Source organism: Salmo salar, chromosome ssa09 (assembly GCF_905237065.1).
Source record: "Salmo salar chromosome ssa09, Ssal_v3.1, whole genome shotgun sequence".
In the NCBI taxonomy this organism is placed as follows: Eukaryota; Metazoa; Chordata; class Actinopteri; order Salmoniformes; family Salmonidae; genus Salmo; species Salmo salar.
In genome coordinates, this window is record NC_059450.1 from 20,219,994 (window position 1) to 20,241,957 (window position 21,964).

General features: G+C 43.6%; 1 protein-coding gene and 1 pseudogene across 2 annotated transcripts; one reads left to right on the forward strand and one right to left on the reverse strand.

Moving 5' to 3' along the window:
• Window positions 1–11,862: 11,862 nt before the first annotated feature.
• Window positions 11,863–16,707, forward strand: LOC106611079 (sushi domain-containing protein 6). 2 transcript variants are annotated; one of them, XM_014210945.2, is made up of 8 exons: window positions 11,863–12,098; window positions 12,513–12,664; window positions 13,125–13,316; window positions 13,428–13,811; window positions 13,928–14,122; window positions 14,322–14,460; window positions 14,803–15,200; window positions 15,311–16,707. In XM_014210945.2, the coding sequence occupies exons 2-8, from the start codon at window positions 12,547–12,549 to the stop codon at window positions 15,334–15,336; spliced, it is 1,452 nt and encodes a 483-aa protein (XP_014066420.1). In that variant the 5' UTR covers window positions 11,863–12,098; window positions 12,513–12,546; the 3' UTR covers window positions 15,337–16,707. The 2 variants fall into 2 exon arrangements, with proteins under 2 accessions (XP_014066420.1, XP_014066421.1); XM_014210946.2 differs by having other exon boundaries at window positions 11,872–12,046.
• Window positions 16,708–17,533: 826 nt separating this feature from the next.
• LOC106611076 (sodium/bile acid cotransporter-like) lies at window positions 17,534–20,042 on the reverse strand (annotated as a pseudogene).
• Window positions 20,043–21,964: the final 1,922 nt, after the last annotated feature.

A 21,964-nucleotide genomic window follows, 5' to 3' on the forward strand; every position in this document is an offset into this window, starting at 1 on the left:
CATGTATAAATGCACCAGTAACTGAATAGCTCCACAAGGGGGCAGGGCAGAGCTATGTTTAACAGGCCAAATAAATACACAGGCCTGGTCATGTGGGCAGCTTCAAAAGGATACAACACAAGCGTGTACTTCTCTGACGTGATTAGCAGTTTTTTACAGAACCAACGGAAGAATGTATACTGCTAAAAAAAATAAAGGGAACACTAAAATAACACATCCTAGATCTGAATGAATGAAATAATCTTATTAAATACTTTTTTCTTTACATAGTTGAATGTGCTGACAACAAAATCACACAAAAATAATCAATGGAAATCCAATTTATCAACCCATGGAGGTCTGGATTTGGAGTCACACTCAAAATTAAAGTGGAAAACAACACTACAGGCTGATCCAACTTTGATGTAATGTCCTTAAAACAAGTCAAAATGAGGCTCAGTAGTGTGTGTGGCCTCCACGTGCCTGTATAACCTCCCTACAAGGCCTGGGCATGCTCCTGATGAGGTGGCGGATGGTCTCCTGAGGGATCTCCTCCCAGACCTGGACTAAAGCATCCGCCAACTCCTGGACAGTCTGTGGTGCAACGTGACGTTGGTGGATGGAGCGAGACATGATGTCCCAGATGTGCTCAATTGGATTCAGGTCTGGGGAACGGGCAGGCCAGTCCATAGCATCAATGCCTTCCTCTTGCAGGAACTGCTGACACACTCCAGCCACATGAGGTCTAGCATTGTCTTGCATTAGGAGGAACCCAGGGCCAACCGCACCAGCATATGGTCTCACAAGGGGTCTGAGGATCTCATCTCGGTACCTAATGGCAGTCAGGCTACCTCTGGCGAGCACATGGAGGGCTGTGTGGCCCCCCAAAGAAATGCCACCCCACACCATGACTGACCCACCGCCAAACTGGTCATGCTGGAGGATGTTGCAGGCAGCAAAACGTTCTCCACAGCGTCTCCAGACTCTGTCACGTCTGTCACGTGCTCAGTGTGAACCTGCTTTCATCTGTGAAGAGCACAGGGCGCTAGTGGCGAATTTGCCAATCTTGGTGTTCTCTGGCAAATGCCAAACGTCCTGCACGGTGTTGGGCTGTAAGCACAACCCCCACCTGTGGACGTCGGGCCCTCATACCACCCTCATGGAGTCTGTTTCTGACCGTTTGAGCAGACACATACACATTTGTGGCCTGCTGGAGGTCATTTTGCAGGGCTCTGGCAGTGCTCCTCCTGCTCCTTCTTGCACAAAGGCGGAGGTAGCGGTCCTGCTGCTGGGTTGTTGCCCTCCTACGGCCTCCTCCAAGTCTCCTGATGTACTGGCCTGTCTCCTGGTAGCGCCTTCATGCTCTGGACATTACCCTGACAGACACAGCAAACTTTCTTGCCACAGCTCGCATTGATGTGCCATCCTGGATGAGCTGCACTACCTGAGCCACTTGTGTGGGTTGTAGACTCCGTCTCATGCTACCACTAGAGTGAAAGCACCGCCAGCATTCAAAAGTGACCAAAACATCAGCCAGGAAGCATAAGAACTGAGAAGTGGTCTGTGGTCACCACCTGCCGAACCACTCCTTTATTGGGGGTGTCTTGCTAATTGCCTATAATTTCCACCTGTTGTCTATTCCATTTGCACAACAGCATGTGAAATTTATTGTCAATCAGTGTTGCTTCCTAAGTGGACAGTTTGATTTCACAGAAGTGTGATTGACTTGGAGTTACATTGTGTTGTGTTCCCTTTATTTTTTTGAGCAGTGTAGTTAACCACCCGTACAGTATGGGCGGCATGCACCTCTAACGATTGTTTGCAGACCGCCATAATACCATAGAAGAGGAAAAAGACGAAGTTGGAGAAGGACAGACTTTTGCCCAGATATTGAACTTTGATTCAGAAGGATACGGTGGAAGCATGGAGAGGTCAGAGATAGCCAGACTTGTAAAGTGGGCTAATGAACAGAAGTTGGGTTTTAGAGAAACACCATCAGTGCTCTGCAAGCAATGCAGTGGATGAAGGTGTGGCAAGAGCGTGGTGAACAGATAGACGTGGCTATGGACAGCGAGGAAGAAGACGTGTAGTGGGAAGACATGTGTTGAGGAAGAATGGCGTCAAACATGATAAAGAAGAATCTTTTCCAATAGGAGTGAAATATTTTGAGAAAGTGGACCCTTGCCTTTTGGCAGATCCATTTGTGGGTTCAGGGTAGGTGAAAAAGGAGTTGGGTGCAGTTGAATCAGTGAAGGTAACCTGTAGTGGACTTGTGATATTTGTTTGTGTTTCTTCTGACCAGAGGGAGAAGGTGCTCCATGGCATGCAACTTGGGTCGAGAGCTGTTTCTTGCTTTGCTCTTAGGAATAGGGCACCATTGAAAGGAGTGATTTCTGGGCTAGCGTTAAGTGTGGAGGTGGTGCAATTGAAGTAGAAAATTCCTGGTGTTTGTGATGCCTGCCATTTAGTGTGAGGCAGTCATTGTCAGGCCTTTTGAGTTTTGAGTCTCAACCAGACAAAGTCATGTTAGGATATCCTGTTAGAGCTTTTGGGCAGAATCCACTGTGTTGTTTCAGGTGCAACGTTTATGTTCATGTTGCAGCAGTGTGGAGGAGGGAGATTCCAAGATGTGGGAAGTGTGCAGGAGGGCATGGGACAGAGGAATGTGTAGTTTCGGTGGATGAAGTTGTGTGTGCCAATTGTAGGGGTGCTCATGTTGCTTGGGATCAGAAGTGTCCGGTGCGAAAGAGGCAGATTGAAGTGGCCAGAGTCAGAGTAGTACAGCGGGTGTCGTATTCTGAAGCAGTGAGGAGAATGAGTCAAGGGTGAGGGATCCTAAGAGGATCCCAGTGAGTTGTATCAACTGTACCAGGGAAATGGAAAGTAAATCACTGAAAATAGATGTTGTGGTGGCAGCAGCAGAGAAGTATTTGGGTATATGAAATTTTACTTCAGAAGAGTTACAGGCTGTGTTGAGAGGTGGTGTCTTGTCCTCCCAGGCTGTTGGCATGGGCAGGAACAGATAGGGTCAAAGTAGTAGAATGAGGTAGTGGGTTTTTAATGAGTGTAGGTATTTGTTTTTGTATTTATTATGGATCCCCATTAGCTGCTTTCAAGGCAGCAGCTATTCTTCCTGGGGTCCAGCAAATTTAAGGCAGTTTATACAATTTTAAAAACATTACAATACATTCACAGATAACACACTGTGCCCTCAGGCCCCTACTCCACTGCTACCACATATCTACAGCACTAAATCCATGTGTGTGTGTCTGTGTCTGTGTCTATGTTTGTGTTGCTTCACAGTCCCCGCTGTTCCATAAGGTGTTTTTTATCTGTTTTTTTAAATCTAATTTTACTGCTTGCGTCAGTCAGTTACTTGATGTGGAATAGAGTTCCATGTAGTCATGGCTCTATGTGGTACTGTGCGCCTCCCATAGTCTGTTCTGGACTTGGGGACTGTGAAGAGACCTTTTGTGGTGTCCAAGCTGTGTGCTAGTAGTTTAAACAGACAGCTCGGTGCATTCAACATGTCAATACCTCTCATAAATATAAGTAGTGATGAAGTCAATCTCTCCTCCACTTTGAGCCAGGAGAGATTGACATGCATATTATTAATATTAGCTCTCTGTGTACATCCAAGGGCCAGCCGTGCTGCCCTGTTCTGAGCCAATTGCAATTTTTTGTGGCACCTGACCACACGACTGAACAGTAGTTAAGGTGCGACAAAACTAGGACCTGTAGGACCTGCCTTGTTGATACTATTGTTAAGAAGGCAGAGCATCGCTTTATTATGGACAGACTTCTCCCCATCTTAGCTACTACTCTATCAATATGTTTTGACCATGACGGTTTACAATTTAGGGTTACTCCAAGCAGTTTAGTCATCTGAACTTGCTCAATTTCCATATTATTTATTACAAGATTTAGTTGAGGTTTAGGGTTTAGTGAATGATTTGCCCCGAATACAATGCTTTAAGTTTTAGAAATATTTAGGGCTAACTTATTCCTTGCCATCCACTCTGAAACTAACTGCAGCTCTTTGTTACGTGTTGCGGTCATTTCAGTCGCTGTAGTGGCTGACGTGTATAGTGTTGAGTCATCCGCATACATAGGCACTCTGGATTTACTCAGTCAGTCGCATGTCGAATTCCTGATTCTACCTGGATTATGTTTGAGAGGCTTCCATTGAAGAATAACCTCTGTGTTCTGTTAGACAAGTAACTCTTTATCCACATTATAACAAGGGGTGTAAAGTCATAACACATACGTTTTTCCAGCAGCAGACTATGATCGAAAATGTCAAAAGCTGCACTGAAGTCTAACAAGATGGCTCCCACAATAATTGTATCATCAATTTCTCTCAGCCAATCATCAGTCATTTTTGTAAGTGCTGTGCTTGTTGAATGTCCTTCCCTATGAGCGTGCTGAAAGTCTGTTGTCAATTTGTTTACTGTGAAATAGCATTGTATCTGGTCAAACACCATTTTTTAGGTTTTAAGGGTTGGTAACAAGCTGATTGATCGACTATTTGAGCCAGTAAAGGGAGCTTTACTATTCTTGGGTAGCGGAATGACTTCAGCTTCCCTCCAAGCCTGAGGACACACTTTCTAGTAGGCTTAAATTGAAGATGTGGCAATATCGTCTGCAATTATCCTCAGTAATTTCCCATCCAGATTGTCAGAACCCGGTGGCTTGTCATTGTTGAAAAACAATAATTTTTTCACCTCTTCCACACTGACTTTACGGAATTCAAAAGTACAATTCCTGTCTTTCAGAATTTGGTCCGATATACTTGGTAGTGTCAGCGTTTTCTGCTGGCATGTCATCCCTAAGTTTGCTTAACTTGCAAATGAAAAAGTCATTAAAGTAGTTGGCAATATCAGTGGGCTTTGTGATGAATGAGCCATCTGATTCAATGAATGGAGCCAAGTTGGCTTTTTTCCCCAAAAAATGTCATGTAAGGTGCCCCAAAGCTTTTTACTATCATTCTTTATATAATTGATCTTTGTTTCATAGTATAGTATAGTCTCTTCTTTTTCTTTTTATTAAGTTTAGTCACATGATTTCTTAATTTGCAGTACGTTTGCCATCAGTTGGGCTGCTAGACTTTTGCCATACCTTTTGCCTCATCCCTCTCAACCATACAATTTTTCAATTCCTCATCAATCCAAGGGGATTTAAGTTTTTACAGTCATTTTCTTAACGGATGTGTGCTTATTAGTAACTGGAATAAGCTATTTCATAAATGTGTCAAGTGCAGCTTCTGGTTGCTCCTCATTACACACCACAGACCAGCAAATATTCTTTACATCATCAACATATGAATCACCACAAAATGTCTTGTATGTCCTTTTTACACTATATTAGGCCCAGCCTTTGGAACTGTGGTTTTCCCTGATATGGTTATTATATTGTGATCACTACATCCTATGGATTTGGATACCACTTTAAAGCAAACTTCTGCAGCATTAGTAAAGATGTGATCAATACATGTTGATGATTTAATTGCTGTGCTGTTTGTAACTACCCTGGTAGGTTATGTAACAATGTGCGCTGAGAGTCATAAAGCAAGTTCAGGGAGTGAGTGTTTTAATAAAATAAACGGAACATAATCCGAAACACTAATAGAACGCAGACATGAAACGGAAACAGAGACAATAACGCCTGGGGAAGGAACCAAAGGGAGTGACATATATATAGGGAAGGTAATCAGGGAAGTGATGGAGTCCAGGTGAGTCTGATGACGTGCAGGTGCGGGTAACGATGGTGACAGGTCTGCGCCATTAGGAGCAGCTTGGTGATCTAGAGGACTGAGAGGAAGCACACGTGACAGGTTGACTGACAACCTGAACCAGGTTGCAGGCACTGGTTACAGTTTGAAGTTTTTTCTTGAGTGGGCAGCTTGATGATAGCTAGTCAATATTTAAATCACCCAGGAAATATACTTCTTCGTTGATATCACATACATTATCAAGCATTTCACACATATTATCTAGATACTGACTGTTAGCACTTGGTGGTCTATAGCAGCTTCCGTGTTTAGGTGAGGCAGATTAACCTGTAGCCATATTACTTCAACAGTATTTAACATTAGATCGTCTAAGCTTTACAGGAATGTGGTTCGGAATATAGACCGCAACACTGCCCCCGTTGGCATTTCAGTCTTTTCAGTAGATGTTATAACCATGTATTGCCACCACTGTATCATCAAAGGTATCTAAGTGAGCTGCAGAGATAGTTAGAATATGAATGTCATCTGTTACAAGCAAAATGCCTGTGCCATTAAACCCCTACAACTCATCCAGAACGCCGCAGCCCGTCTGGTGTTCAACCTTCCCAAGTTCTCTCACGTCACCCCGCTCCTCCGCTCTCTCCACTGGCTTCCAGTTGAAGCTCGCATCCGCTACAAGACCATGGTGATTGCCTACGGAGCTGTGAAGGGAACGGCACCTCCATACCTTCAGGCTCTGATCAGGCCCTACACCCAAACAAGGGCACTGCGTTCATCCACCTCTGGCCTGCTGGCCCCCCTACCTCTGAGGAAGCACAGTTCCCGCTCAGCCCAGTCAAAACTGTTCGCTGCTCTGGCACCCCAATGGTGGAACAAGCTCCCTCACGACGCCAGGACAGCGGAGTCAATCACCACCTTCCGGAGACACCTGAAACCCCACCTCTTTAAGGAATACCTAGGATAGGATAAAGTAATCCTTCTAACCCCCCCCTTAAAAGATTTAGATGCACTATTGTAAAGTGGTTGTTCCACTGGATATCATAAGGTGAATGCACCATTTTGTAAGTCGCTCTGGATAAGAGCGTCTGCTAAATGACTTAAATGTAATGTAAATGTAAGTTATTGACTTCATGGACCTTGTTTCTTAGGCTACACATATATGGGCTATTTTAGCACTTTTCTGGGTTGCTAGATTGTTTTTAATGCTTTACTGGGAAGCTTATCAGAAGTAGACTTACTCATGTTATTTACATTGGAGCTGATAGAGCAGGGTGAGCTTCACGAAGTGGTCTTCCTACTAGGGCACACCACCTCAGTGCTAACAGTGCAACTCTGGTTCATAGGCTCATGATTACTGCATACAATAGCTGTAGGATAAACAGAAGTATTCGGTGCAATTAGGGGTACATAAATTAAATTACTTATATTGTGTTTTCCAATGCCCCTAGGATCATGTACATTTGATCCAGCATTATGACGACTCATTGTCACAACGGTAGGGATTAACAGAGCTGGTCTTGGATCATTGACCAGTCATTGTTTCAATGCAGCCTTGAAATGCGTGGACAGAGTCCAGGAGCCAAGATTATTTGGATGGACTCCGTTATTCCTGTAGAGTCTCTTCTGTTTCCAGAAGGTGTCAAAGTTATCTATAAAAGTGACTCCAGCAGAGCTACAGAAGTCTTTTAGCCAGATGTATAATGCCAGCAGTCTGCTGAATCTTTCACACCTGCGGCCCTACGATGGTACTGGATCTGAAATGATTGGCCTTTTTTTGTTCCCGAGCTAGCCCTCCTGATTTCATTTGACCCCACATGGAATACGACAGTGTCAGCTCCCAGCATCTGTGGTAGAACAGTCGGAAGCAGCCTTGTTAAGTCCTGTACTCGTGCTCCTGGGTAGCACAGGGTTTTTGCCTTGGGAACCGAGATGTTTCTCACCATAGAGCTGCCTATGATGACAGCTGGTGATGTTGAATGGGCCGGTCTCTCAGGCAGCCTCACAGTCTGATGAGGGTGGAAGCTCTGAGGATCTGAACCCAAGGTAGAAGCCACCGGAGAGGGAGACAGAACCGAGGACGAAGACACATGTACCTCTGGATCCGATCTTGAATGGTAAGCCCCCAATGAAGAAGGCTCCGGAACCTCTGGATCCAAAGCTGTTTCTGGTCTGTGTCAGTTCCGGGATCAACATCTCCATGGAAACCCCCGTTGCCAGAGGACGCTTTTGTCGACTTCCACGGCGAGTGACGTACCTCCACGGCTGGTTGGTTGGGATGAGAACAGCTCCATTCTCCAGGAAAGGGGAGATCCCTTTGGGGACGGAACCCTGCTGAGCACCGGCCAGTTGGCTGTGGAGAGCCGATACGGTGGCGAAACTTCCACCAGACCAGAGCAGCATCTGGCTACTGGGGTGGAAGAAAAAATTTAAAAAGTGGGCTTGTGTAGGTTTGCTACTTGCTTGCTAAGCGTTGCTACTTCGCTCCTGTAAAGTGCCTTGCAAAAGTATTCATCCCCCTTGGTGTTTTTCCTATTTTGTTGCATTACAACCTGTAATTTAAATGTGTTTTTATTTGTATTTCATGTAATGGACATACACAAAATGGTCCAAATTGGTGAAGTGAAATGAAAAAAATTACTTGTTTCCAAAAATTCTAAAACATTTAAAACGGAAAAGTGGTACATGCATATGTATTCACCCCCTTTGCTATGAAGCCCCTAAATTAGATCTGGTGCAACCAATTACCTTCAGAAGTCACATAATGAGTTAGATTGCACACAGGTGGACTTTATTTAAGTGTCACATGATCTGTCACATGATTTCAGTATATATACACCTGTTCTGAAAGGCCCCAGAGTCTGCAACACCACTAAGCAAGGGGCACCACCAAGCAAGTGGCACCATGAAGACCAAGGAGCTCTCCAAACAGGCCAGGGACAGATGTTTTGAGAAGTACAGATCAGGGTTGGGATTAAAAAAATGATCTGAAACATTGAACATCCCACGGAGCACCATTAAATCCATTATTAAAAAATGGAAAGAATATGGCAAGAGAGGGCAGCCCACCAAAACTCGCGGACCAGGCAGAGAGGGTATTAATCAGAGAGACAACGAAGAGACCAAAGATAACGCTGAAGGAGCTGCAAAGCTCCACAGCGGAGATTGGAGTAACTGTCCATAGGACCACTTTAAGCCGTACACTCCACAGAGCTGGGCTTTACGCAAGAGTGGCCAGAAAAAAGCCATTGCTTAAAGAAAAAAATAACAAAACACATTTGGTGTTTGCCAAAAGGGATGTGGGAGACTCCCCAAACATATGGAAGAAGGTACTCTGGTCAGATGAGACTAAAATGTAGCTTTTTGGCCATCAAGGAAAACGCTATGTCTGGTGCAAACCCAACACCTATCATCACCCAGAGAACATCATCCCCACAGTGAAGCATGGCGGTGACAGCATCATGTTGTGGGGATGTTTTTCATCGGCAGGGACTGGGAAATTGGTCAGAACTGAAGGAATGATGGATGGCACTAAATACAGGGAAATTCTTGAGGGAAACCTGTTTCAGTCTTCCAGAGATTTGAGACTGGGACGGAGGTTCACCTTCCAGCAGGACAATGACCCTAAGCATACTGCTAAAGCAACACTCGAGTGGTTTAAGGGGAAACATTTAAATATTTTGGAATGGCCTAGTCACACAATGCAAATAGTCCAGGTAACCATTTGGTTACCTGTTCAGGAGTCTTATGGCTTGGGGGTAAAAACTGTTGAGAAGACTTTTTGTCCTAGACTTGGCACTCCGGTACCGCTTGCCATGCGGTAGTAGAGAGAACAGTCTATGACTGGGGTGGCTGGGGTCTTTGACAATTTTCAGGGCCTTCCTCTGACACCGCCTGGTGTAGAGGTCCTGGATGGCAGGCAGCTTTGCCCCAGTGATGTACTGGGCCGTACGCACTACCCTCTGAAGTGCCTTGCGGTCGGAGGCCCGAGCAATTGCTGTACCAGGCAGTGATGCAACTGGTCAGGATGCTCTCGATGTTGCAGCTTTAGGACCTTTTGAAGATCTCAGGACCCATGCCAAATCTTTTTAGTTTGTCGTGCCCTCTTCACGACTGTCTTGGTGTGTTTGGACCATTCTAATTTGTTGTTGATGTGGACTCCAAGGAATTTGAAGCTCTCAACCTGCTCCACTACAGCCCCGTCGATGAGAATGGGGACGTGCTCGGTGCTCCTTTTACTGTAGTCCACAATCATCTCCTTAGTCTTGGTTACATTGAGGGATAGGTTGTTATTCTGGCACCACCCAGCCAGAGCCACAGGTGGCAACTGCAGAAAAGTACCTGGGTGTATGAGATTTTACTGCAGAAGAATTAATGGGGTGTTGATTTACTGTAGGTGTAGAGTTAGTTGGATTATAGTGTTGAATGCAAAAGGAAATAAGAGAAGTAAAGTGATAGTGGAAACAAATAAATCCAAACCTAGTTCTGATTATTTTTGGTTGGAATAAGGGTTTTGGATCGATATTGTTATCTGGGAGATCCGTTTGAAGTTTCTATTAAAAATTGTGAATGCGTTGGATGAGATGGCGTCGATGAGAATAACGAGAAGTGGGCTTATTTTGTTAGTTGTGTTTCTATGGAACAGAAGGAGCGCCTCAAGAAGATGTCGGATTGGAATGTGTCGTGTGGATCTTCCAAACAGGGCGCCTATCAAGGGTGTTATCTCTGGGGTGGCGCTAGAAGTAAATGCAAAGGATATACTTGAAGAATTGGATCAAGTGGTTGGTGAACAACGACTGATCCGCATGCTAGATGGAGTGCGGAAGCCCACTCCATCCATTCTATTGTTTTTTTGATGAAGTCTCTCCCTTCTCACGTGTATTTGGATTATATGAGATTCCCTGTGAGAGCCTTCGTGCCCAAACCCATGCAGTGTGATAAATGTAAATGATTTGGTCATGTGTCAAGTGTATGTAGAAGGGATAAATGTATTATATGGCAGCTGAGCTTAAATGCTGCAATTGTGTTGGTGAACATCCACCCAAATTTCTGAAGTGTCCTGAAGTGTCCTGCTAGGGTGAAGGAGATGGAGGTGGCAAGAATAAGGGCTGTCCAGAATGTCTCCTGTCTGGAGTATTGACAAGAGTGTAGTTGAAGAAGTAATGGTAGTAGGAGTAAAGATACAAGATAAAGTCCAATGTCATCCCCAACAGAGGGATCCTGACATTTTACATGTTAAGAAGGTGGACTTTGTAGCATTTATTACTTTGGTTATCAATGGATTTGGCCGGTGTAGGCCGTCATTGTAAATATGAATTTGTTCTTCACTGACTTGCCTAGTTAAATAAAGGTTATAATATATATATATATTTAAATAGCAACTGCACAACGCAAGCGGAGAGGAAATTTGAAAAAACAGGCATTATCATTTTCTGCAGAGGCATTACAAGGAATCCTGTCGATGAATGCTCCGTCCTCACAGGCACCTGAGCCTTGGTAGGGATGTGATTTCAATGGTGTAAAGTACTTAAGTAAAAAATACTTTAAAATACTACTTAAGTCATTTTTGGGTGTATCTGTACTTTACTATTTATATTTTTGCAAACTTTTGCTTTTACTTTACTACATTCCCCCAAAAGATAATGTAGTTTTTACTCCATACATTTCCGTGACACCCAAAAATAATTGTTACATTTTGACAGGACAATGGGGTAATTCACACACTTATCAAGAGAACATCCCTGGTCATCCCACTGCCTCTGATCTGAAGGACTCACTAAACACAAATGCTTCATTTGTAAATATGTCTCAGTGTTGTAGTGTGCCCCTGGTTATCCGTCAATAAAACATTTTTCGAAAATTGTGCCGTCTGGTTTGCTGAATATAAGGAATTTGAAATGGTTTATACTTTTACTTTTGATACGTAAGTAGGTTTAAAACCAAATACTTTGACTTTTACTCAAGTAGTATTTTACTGTGTGACTTTCACTTTTGCGTGAGTCATTTTCTGTTAATGCATCTTTACTTTTACTCAAGTATGACAATTGAGTACTTTTTCCACCACTGTGATTTGAATGTGACTGAAGGAGTGGGGATATATACATTTTGTTTTGTTTCAATATCCCATACAGTAGGTGGCGGCAATACATCAATAGGTGTAGTCTGCCATAAAACGTAAAAGAAGAAGAACTCAGCCTACCCCGGTCCCCAAAACTAGTCTAGCGGGGGACGATTTCCAGTCTCCCCTGACCGCGCATAGTTGATGCATCTGGCGAAGGACAGTTGCCTTTACCTTTGTATTTCGCCAGAGACTGATATTATTATCCAGATGTATCCACAGTAAGTGAGGAAGAGGGTGGAGGAGGATCTGACTGGCTGTATTGTTGTGTGGGTAAGCATGCAACGCGACACGTTAGTTAAGTATAGTATAGCAGACGTTGCTAGCTACAAGCAGAGCTAACGATAGTTCCTTAGCTATGCAGTTACTTTAGATAGCTAAGGGTTTTGTTGTTAGCATAGCTAGTTCTAGCAAGAGCTAATTGATTCGCAGTTAGGTATTATGCTGATATCTGGCGATAAATAACGCTGCTAGCCATGTTTTGTGGTGTAGCTAAGGATAGCTAACAACCGAGAGAGGAAGACAACTGGCAAAGTTAGCTAGCTTAAAACAAAATGGACCTGGGTACAGTATGACCTAACAGAACGTAACAAGCTGGCTAGCTAGCTATCAAATTGAATGTTAGTATTGACTCAAAATGTGGCTAGATAACTAGAGCTGGGACGGGGTTGCTCTTCTATCCCCTAGGTTGAGCTGACTACCTCTGCAGTGGAAGTAAAATATGTGCAATGGAATGTTAGAGTCCACGTCAAAAGCCCTTGGGCTGCCCACCTCAGCAGACAAGCAGTCACTTTCTCTGTTGCTCTTCCTGACTGTGCTATCCACTGGACAAGGGTCAGGTAAGAGATCATTCATCTTCAGCAAAAGGCTCCCTCACACAGCTTCATTCCTCCTTTCCGAACACTACTGCTGCTTTAACCCTGCTAAGATTCAGCTCCTCTCTTTAAGTTTAATAATGCTGTACATTGCTGTATGTGGTCAATTATAACATCGGAATTGGGTTTATTTGAGCAAACAGCTGGCTCACATCTGCCACATGTAATATTAAGGTGTCAAGTCCCCACATCCTCTCCTTCCCATAGCTGATTAGTAAAATATGCTGGATGTGGATGGGGGCTTGAAGCTGTTGCTTGAGATCCTCTCTTGCCTTGCGCCAACTCGGCTCCCACTGCCTTCATGACTCATTGATATTATATAAGCGCCAGAAATACCTTTTTAACAACATTGTTTTAAAACCATCAAATAGAGCATTATCAGAATGTTCTAGCATCAATTATATGCCCTTTCGTCCCTCCTCAGGATGTGTGAGGCCGTTCATGGTGCAGAACAGCCTGGTCAACCTGACAGAGACCAACAGGGGTTCCTTCCCTCTGGGCACAGTGCTCCAGTACAGCTGTGACCCAGGCTATCTGGCTGATGGGCCCAGCATCATCACCTGCACCCCTCTTAACCTCTGGACCTCAGACCCACCCCGCTGTATACGTAGTGATGGTACTAATGGCTTTACTAAATACTCTGAATTCATTCCAAATACACTTAACATATTTTTAAGTCTAAAATTTGGTTTGTGCGCTCACTGATAATGGTTCTTTTTGTCAACAGTGTGTCTGCCACCATTTGAGCCAGAGAATGGGGGCTACACCTGCCACCCGTCCCCCTGCCATAGACTAAACCATCACACTGTGATCGAGTACTTCTGTGATGAAGGCTACATCCTGAAGGGAGACTATAAATACCTGACCTGTCAGGACGGGGAGTGGGACAGCCCCATGCAGATTAGCTGTGTCAACCAAGGATGTGTGAGGCCGTTCATGGTCCAGCATGGGTCAGTCAACCTGACAGAGACCAACAGAGGTTCCTTCCCTGTGGGCACGGTGCTCCAGTACAGCTGTGACCCAGGCTTCCTGGAGGACGGGCCCAATATCATCACCTGCACCCCCCTGGGCTGCTGGTCCTCAGACCCACCCCGCTGCATACGCAGTGATGGTACTAATGGCTCTACTAAATACTCTGAATTCATTCCAAATACACTTAACATATTTTTAAGTCTAAAATTTGGTTTGTGCGCTCACTGATAATGGTTCTTTTTGTCTTGTCAACAGTGTGTCTGCCTCCATTTGAGCCAGAGAATGGGGGCTACACCTGCCACCCGTCTCCCTGCCATAGACTAAACCACCACACTGTGATCGAGTACTTCTGTGATGAAGGCTACATCCTGAAGGGAGACTATAAATACCTGACCTGTCAGGACGGGGAGTGGGACAGCCCCATGCAGATTAGCTGTCTCCTGGACCAAGGTTGGTGACCATATTGTGATTACACGGTCTTACTCTCCAGAGTTCAGTGTTAAGTAGCTTGAACTATTTGTTTTATTGTTGTATCAACCTGCAAGATGAAATTATACTATGCTACCTTTTGAAGCCTCAGGAAGGACTGTCTGTCCTTTAATGGACAGTGTTTTGAGTGTGGTCTCATTGCCTGCTTCCCCTCTTCCAGACAGAGACCCTACCCCTGTGTTTGGCATACCCACCTTATCCATTGTGGCCTCCACTGCCATCTCTGTAGCCCTCATCCTGCTGCTGGTGGTCCTGTTTGTCCTGCTGCAGCCTAAACTCAAGTCCTTCAACCACAGCCGGTGAGTGGCCTGAAACCACAGACATGCTTATTCAGTATCAGCTGTGGTAGGCTAATCCTACTAAAGCTGTGTGTACTCCAGGGGTGTGCATGTCTCATAACTGTTCAAGCAGGCAGAAATAGTTCATATGATGCAAAACTTCTCATTCCGGCTGTATTCATATCTGCTTGAACGGTGAATAGCTCAGATACACATGAAAACATGATATGACCCTGGGGATCGATAGTACATCGCTCAGAAATGTACAAATACGATAACTTTCTAAATGAGTGAATCTTTCCTTTTAAGAGTCTAAAGTAATGAGGTATTAACAGACTGTTCCACTCCTGTGCTCCCCCTCAGCCGTGAGCAGGGGGTGTCAGGCCAGCCCGTGTCCATCATGGTGGAGGGGGTACAGGTGGCCCTGCCCTCCTATGAGGAGGCGGTGTGTGGCGAAGGGGCTCTGAGTCTCAGCTCTGAGTCCCGGGTCCAGATAGTGCTGTCAGAGGGCCAGCAAGCTGCAGGGACGACAGAACCTCTCATTGCCCAGGCCAGGCCCTCCACCCTCCCCCAGCTCTCAGAGATGGCAGTGGTTCACCCAGTACCACCATCCTTCGCCTCTTCCTCCTCTCGCTCATCCTCCTCCTGCTGGGGCCTGGAACAGGCTGCTGCTGCAGTGCCTTCACCCTCACAGCGGAGGGACTCCACATGCAGTGAGCAGCACAGCCTGTCCCTCAACTCTAAGATGGACTACTCTGACGGTGGGACGTCAATCTATGTCTCTCCAAACAGGCCTCTCTTCATGCATGTATTGGTTGATAATGCCCATATATGCATACAGTGTATTGATGTCTCTTGTTTCGTCCTGCAGATATGCCTTTGTTAAAGGAGGCCTGAAGCATGCTGCAGACGCTTGGGTGTATGTTACGGAAACACCGAGTTGCTGACAGGGTTGCTGTTGACCTGCTGTGTTGAGCCGGAGGCGTGTCTGGAGCTCCCCACTGCAGCAGCTGCCAACACAACAGACTATCCACCCACCACCTCTTGGGGCACTAAGTGAGGCCGTGTCATTCTCAGCAGAATGTTACCTCTTCCCCCATCCAGAGGAGGGCACAGAGGGATTTCACATGTACATACATGCTTAGCAATTTTCTAGGACTTCTTACACCATGTCCAGTGTCTGACACATGCTCTTTGAACCATTGGCTTCGTGCAGAGACATAAAACTAAGAGAGAGAGCACCCAGTATGTTGTAAGGTTTTTTTGAAAGGCTCAATATGCCTTTTGAAAATTCTTTACTTGTAATCCATATGTATTTATTTATATTTTTTCCCCCAATGGTTAATGCTACAAACACATTGAGAATCATTGCACCCATCATCAATTTGTACCATGTCAACCTGTTTTTACATGATCACTGCAGCACAACAGGCATGATGAAGGCCACTGCAACTTAGATTGAACCAGTCATTCTCACACGTACACAGATTTTACAATTACTCTTAACATTTAATTTATAAGGACATATGATTTTAACTTTTCATATTCTCATTGGGCACAACTATTTTAATGTCACATCCTTTCTGATCATGGTTTTGAACTCAATGTTTTTCCCACGCACTTATATGAAGATTTTGCTAAAGGCAAGTGTTCCCAAGGTTGAGGCACACCTTTTCTCAGCTCATTGACATTGGGCTTAGCATTCATATTCTCTCATTCATGTCAGTACACCCTTTCTCTAATGGCCTTAGATCTCCACTTCTATGCACAACACCATCTGTATTGGGTTTCATTCCTAAAAAGGACTTTTAAATCCTAAGCCACAGCTTAGTGATGTAACAAATTGGAGCATAGTTGGTGTTTCTTGGACACCTAATACTTACTATTTATTTGTGGGTTGTTTTGAAATTGTTTTAATTAAGTCTAGATAGGGAAACTTAATTGAGTATTTAATATATTCATGTTCAGAATGCTGTTGATCAGCCATGATTCCTTTGACGCTTCCACAATTCTTGGGAAATTATATTAAGACGGGTCTTTTAACGTTGCCATCTTGGTGGACTCATAAGGACATAATGTGAGACTAAAGTTAATTGGGTTAACCATAATTAATGAAAAACAGGTCATTGTTATGTACAGAAGCTTAGTGTCATGTCTATTCAAATGGTTTCAGTTGCTTTGGGACTAAACAATGCAATTGGTGTGAAGAGTTAATTTTACTCTGTATATACCCTGTGATAATTTTGATTAAATATCATTTGAGCTGTGCAACATTTTGTTCTTGTCAACCAATCCCGAACTCTTTCACTGAATAGTTTTATAGCTATGGTTAGTGTACTTTCTTTCAGCACCAGGTGGCATTGTGAATTACTTTATTCATAGTCTTGACTTCTAAAACCCACTTTTTGAAAATTTGCAGAAAATGAGGTTTGTTTAATTACAAGCATCACACAATTTTTTCATAAAACTGCCACAAGAACAGTGATGGATTTTTGCCTACTCCATACTATCAGCAAAAGGAACATATATGCTGCTTTTATGTCATACAGAAATGACTTTGTCATTGTGTATTTGGTTAAAACCTTAATCTACATAACTTTTTTAGATTTACACACTAAGTATAACATACCTGGGCATTCCCTGTTGTGTCAAAATACTCTTGGGTCAACCATACATGATAGTATCTAGTTGCTTAGACACTGCATTCCACCTACAGTATACAGTTGCATTGGTAAAATTGTGCTGCACATCCCAAGCAAGCTATGTTGCCCTAAAATTCCATACATTTGATGTCTTCTGTTGCATCTGCTGTGGTGGTTCCTGTCCTGGACCTGTTCAGTTTGGTCTGGTGTCCTGTGCCCTCCATCTCTCTGGGCTTCTCCCTTATGGGACCTATAGCAACTTTACTTCCTACACTTTACCAGCCACTGCCAGGTATACAGGCTTTGCATTGGGAGAGAAAGAAGAGATTATTTTAGAAGAAAGACTGCCTTTATTTTGTCAAACAGTCTGGCACACTAACGACAGCGTGGTTCGGCTACATTAAGTTCTGTGAGCCACACCTACTTTACCGTTATCCAGACAGCTGTGAGACTTACCCTAAGCTGGTGGCTTGAAGCTTTGGAAAACAGCTGAAGAGGATGATGAAAAGCAGTGCCTCGCCTCCCTGGAATATGATGTAGATCAGTGGGAACAGATAAAGGGAGCCAATGATCTCTGGGTGAAAGGCCACCTTCAAGTTGGTGGAACACAGCTGGATGTTCTGACAGCCTGTCTCCATAGTCCTGCATCTGAGAAAATATTTGTTACATGGTTCACTCGACTGTATATTATTATTGATAGCTATGAATGGATACATGCCCCTTGGCCCCATCCTTGAACAGATGAATACAGCAGTGCACTTACTGATGATTGACTTTGAAGATGGTGGACATGATGTATCCCAGCAGGTAGCCTGTCGGGTATCAGTGCAGCCGCGGCCATGAGTTGGGGTGAGAAAACCACCCACACTGTTCCCCCAATGGAGATGCCTGACATGACGCCAATGCCCACGGAGGCAATCAGTAAGATTCTTAGACCAACCTGTGGAGTAAAAGCTCTGCCAAATAAGGCATGCTTTTACAGAGGCTGTCCATTCATGTCATTTAGTAATTAGAACATGCTGTATAAATGCATTAGAAACAAAATGTTATAAAAAGGTACACTCTTATACACTGTATGTACAAAACATTAGTAGGTGCCAGGTGGTTTGAGTGTGTCAAGAACTGCAAACGCTGCTGGGTTTTTCACACTCAACAGTTTCCCGTGTGTATCAAGAATGGTCCACCACCCAAAGGACATCCAGCCAACTTGAGACAAATGTGGGAAGTATTAGAGTCAACATGGGCCAGCATCCCTGTGTAACGCTTGACACCTTGTAAAACCATGCCCTGACGAATTGAAGGCTGTTCTGAGGGCAAAAGGGGATGCAACTCAATATTAGAAAGGTGTTCCTAATGTTTTGTCCACTCAGTGTATATCTCCAGACATGTCACTTATTTGGTCAAAAATACAAGACCTGGGACCAGATTCAGAAAACCTTCTTAAGAAGAAATGTATTCTTAACTGACATGTTTTTATTAACTATAGACATATGAAGAAAGTTAAGCAAAGTTGCTATTCCTCAAAAAGGTTATTGGAAATGTTCTTGCGCTATTTCTTATGTTTCTCCTTAAGCAAAAAGTTAAGAAGAAGTTAGATTATTTAAAATAACATTTTTGGATTTGTTCTTAATTCCAAGATAGCTAAACCCTCTTAAACTCAGGGTAGTGAGAGAATACGCTCATAAAGCAATTGAACATGTTTAATTCACTCACAAACTTAATCTGAGTTTCAGTATTGATTATTTTAAACCCAAGAACATGTTTTAGAATAGTAATCTCAGTAGGAAATATGCTAACATGATTGTCATTGGTAGATAGCTAGCTAGCTAAATCGGTTGCCTAGCAACAAACATCTTAAGATTGTAATAATATATTTGAGAAGTTTGTGAGAAAATCATTAAATCTTAAGATATTGTTGAGGAATTGAATTTATGAACTATATTATGAACTTCTTTTTTTTTTTCTGAAGAAGCTTCTTAAGTTTTTGTGTAAGAACTGTGAATCTGGGCCCAGTATTTCAGTTTACCTTGATGATGATCTGACCGTACTGTGGTACACGATGGTTGATGGCTATGCCATTGGCACAGGGCACTAGTGTCATGATGAGAGCTATGGTGATGCCGGTGTAAGGCACAGCATTTTCCAAGTTATTGAAGCCATGGCAATATAGGAAGAGTAGCAGAGACATCATACCCAGGGCCAAAACAGTAGAACATGTGGTCATTACAATGCTGTAGGATATAAAGAGAAGGGGGAATTAAACTTTTTATATTTTCCATTCCATATTTTATTAACTGAGTTTGTGTGATTTTTTTTGTTTAGCATTCATGCCATATGCAAAATTATTTAAACATTTGCATTTTTCTATTGTGAAACAAATTTACTTTCAAGAAGATACCATTTAGGTTTTGTCCGACAGGTTAATAGCCTCTGTGGCCGGACGTAAATGTGCTGAAAACCCTCAGCAGCCTTATGGAGCAGACTGCTTTAATCTCCTCACAACAGACATATCAATGAGTTTCACCTGAGGTTCATGTCACCGTTCAGGGCCAGGGCGAAGATGTTGGAGAGGTTTCCCCCCAGACAGCAGCCACAGATCAGCATGGTCACACCCTCTATGGGGCCCAGCTGGAAGATTTTGGCCAGGCTGAAGGCAGTGAGGGGCACAATACCAAACTGGGCCACCACTACAAAGGCCACCGCTTTAGGCTTCAGGCTATGGGCCTTGATCTTGGAGATCTCCATGGTGCGGCCCAGGGACACCATGGTGATGAAGAGGATGATGATGGTGATGCCACTGATGGCCTTGTCCATGACAGGGGAGATGGGGGACTGGAAGACAGCGGTTACATTGTGAGATGTGATGTTGTAGGTGTTGGTGGCATTCCAAACGTCATAGTTGTCTCTGTGCTGCTCCTCTGTCTGGTTCATGGTGCCATTCATCCCAAAGTTGTTCATTTACTTTATATTTATTATACCTTGAGACACAGAGTGTAAAAATCAAACAGACAAAATATATCCTATGTCAATGGAGAGCAAAGGGTTCTTTGTTGTCTCTTGGACTTGATCAACTGCAGTTAAAACTCATCCTGTTTACTCTATTACACTTCAGCCTTGTGATCAAACTTTGAATCCACTTCCACGAGTATTACTATTTTCACAATAAGACAGTTTAGTACTTGAAATAGCTACAAAAACAGAGTTTTTAAAACATTAAGTACCTTTTCTATGAAATTTCTATGCTCTTTCCATGACATAGACTGACCAGGTCAATCCAGGTGAAAGCTATGATCCCTTATTGATGTCACTTGTTCAATTACTTGTTCAATCACTCTAGATGAAGGGGTGGAGACATGTTGAAGAAGGATTTTCAAGCTTTGAGACAATTGAGACATGGATTGTGTATGTGTGGGCAAGACAAAAGATTGCATCAAGAACTGCAACGCTGCTGGGTTGGGGGGGGGTACAACTCAATATTAGGAAGGTGTTCCTAATGTTTAGTATACACAGTGTATAATGTATCACTCAATTCAAACGCACAATTCATATACAAGATGAAACTTGAACAACACTATCAATTCATGTATTTTGCTACCAGGTGACATTTCACCTCAAAATATGATTAAAATATGTCCTGTAATGTTGAATGACTCTGTAGCTATGCAGATGATGTCTCACCAGCCCAGAGAGTTAGTAGACTACTCTATAAATGTATGCCATTGTCACTCAGTTCTGACCATACAGCAATTAGTATTACTCTTTGGCATTTCTCAGAGCGCTCTAAGATATTCTCCTTGTGACTTTCAGCTGCTAGGATAAGGGGCAAATATTTTTTTTAAAGAGTATGCCACTTTCCTTGTGACTAAGGAGCAAACATATCAATGTTAGCACAATGAATTGGATGAGTAGGATTTGTTTTTCTACATGGTTTGCTATCCTTATGCGATTCCATAGGCACCCACTGACAGACTGGGGAGCCATATGAGGGGGAAAAGTTAGGACGATTCTAAGGGCCTGTGCCTGACAGGGGCCCTAAAAAATGATTAGAACATTAGGTAAAATGTTTTCAATATTCAATTATTAACCTGTCATCATTAATATAATATTTTATTTACAATGTACTAACCACCCCACCTCCTCACCCTCTATTTACATGAAATGGTTCGGTCCTGCCCCCAAACCAGGCGCTAACGGTACATGCTAGCAGTGAACTGCGAGTGAGGAGTGATGGTGGAGCATCATGTCTCAGCTTCCTAAAGAAAAATCTGTCTTCCAAAAAAACAAAAAGAAAGACAGGTGAGAGAAAAGAAAGGGCGACAGTATGTCACCCAATTTTTCACAAAGGAAGGTGGGTGTAGTCTGTGAGTGGTGGAAATGAACCTGTTAGCTTAGTCCATGGTGAAATAGGCAACTTTTGCTCCCCTGACATCAGTTACTAAATATCGTCCCAGAAAATTCTGAGTGTTTACATTTTGCTCCTCTTTTTACTGACATTTAATCAATGCAGGCAAACTTTTAGCAAGCTATTCATACTAAATCAGTTGTCCCTGCCCCAGGCCCAACAGATGCAGCTTCAGGCTCAGCAGCCCTGTCTCCCCATCTCCATACCCCTGAACCAGCCCTACTCCCAACTGAAGGAGGTGAGCAGCATTGTGTTGAATGACATGTCAGTTGGCATAATTGCAGGTACTGCAATGCATTGAGGACACGAATGTGATTCTCCAGTCAGGAAAAATCGCACGTGATACAGAGGCAGCCAATATCAGAGTCATCAAGGAAGAGATGCAGGCTCTTAGAGATGGATGGGAGTCTCTCCTGTCTGAGGCAACACTGACTGCTACGCAAATGGATGTTTAACCTCAATTTAGCAAGGAACACAGCCA

Coding starts and splice junctions, on each gene's coding strand:
- LOC106611079 (XM_014210945.2), top strand. CDS start 12,547: ATGTGCAATGGAATGTTAGAGTCCACGTCAAAAGCCCTTGGGCTGCCC. Junction 13,317..13,427: donor CCGCTGTATACGTAGTGATG/GTACTAATGGCT, acceptor TTTTGTCAACAG/TGTGTCTGCCACCATTTGAG. Junction 13,812..13,927: donor CCGCTGCATACGCAGTGATG/GTACTAATGGCT, acceptor TCTTGTCAACAG/TGTGTCTGCCTCCATTTGAG.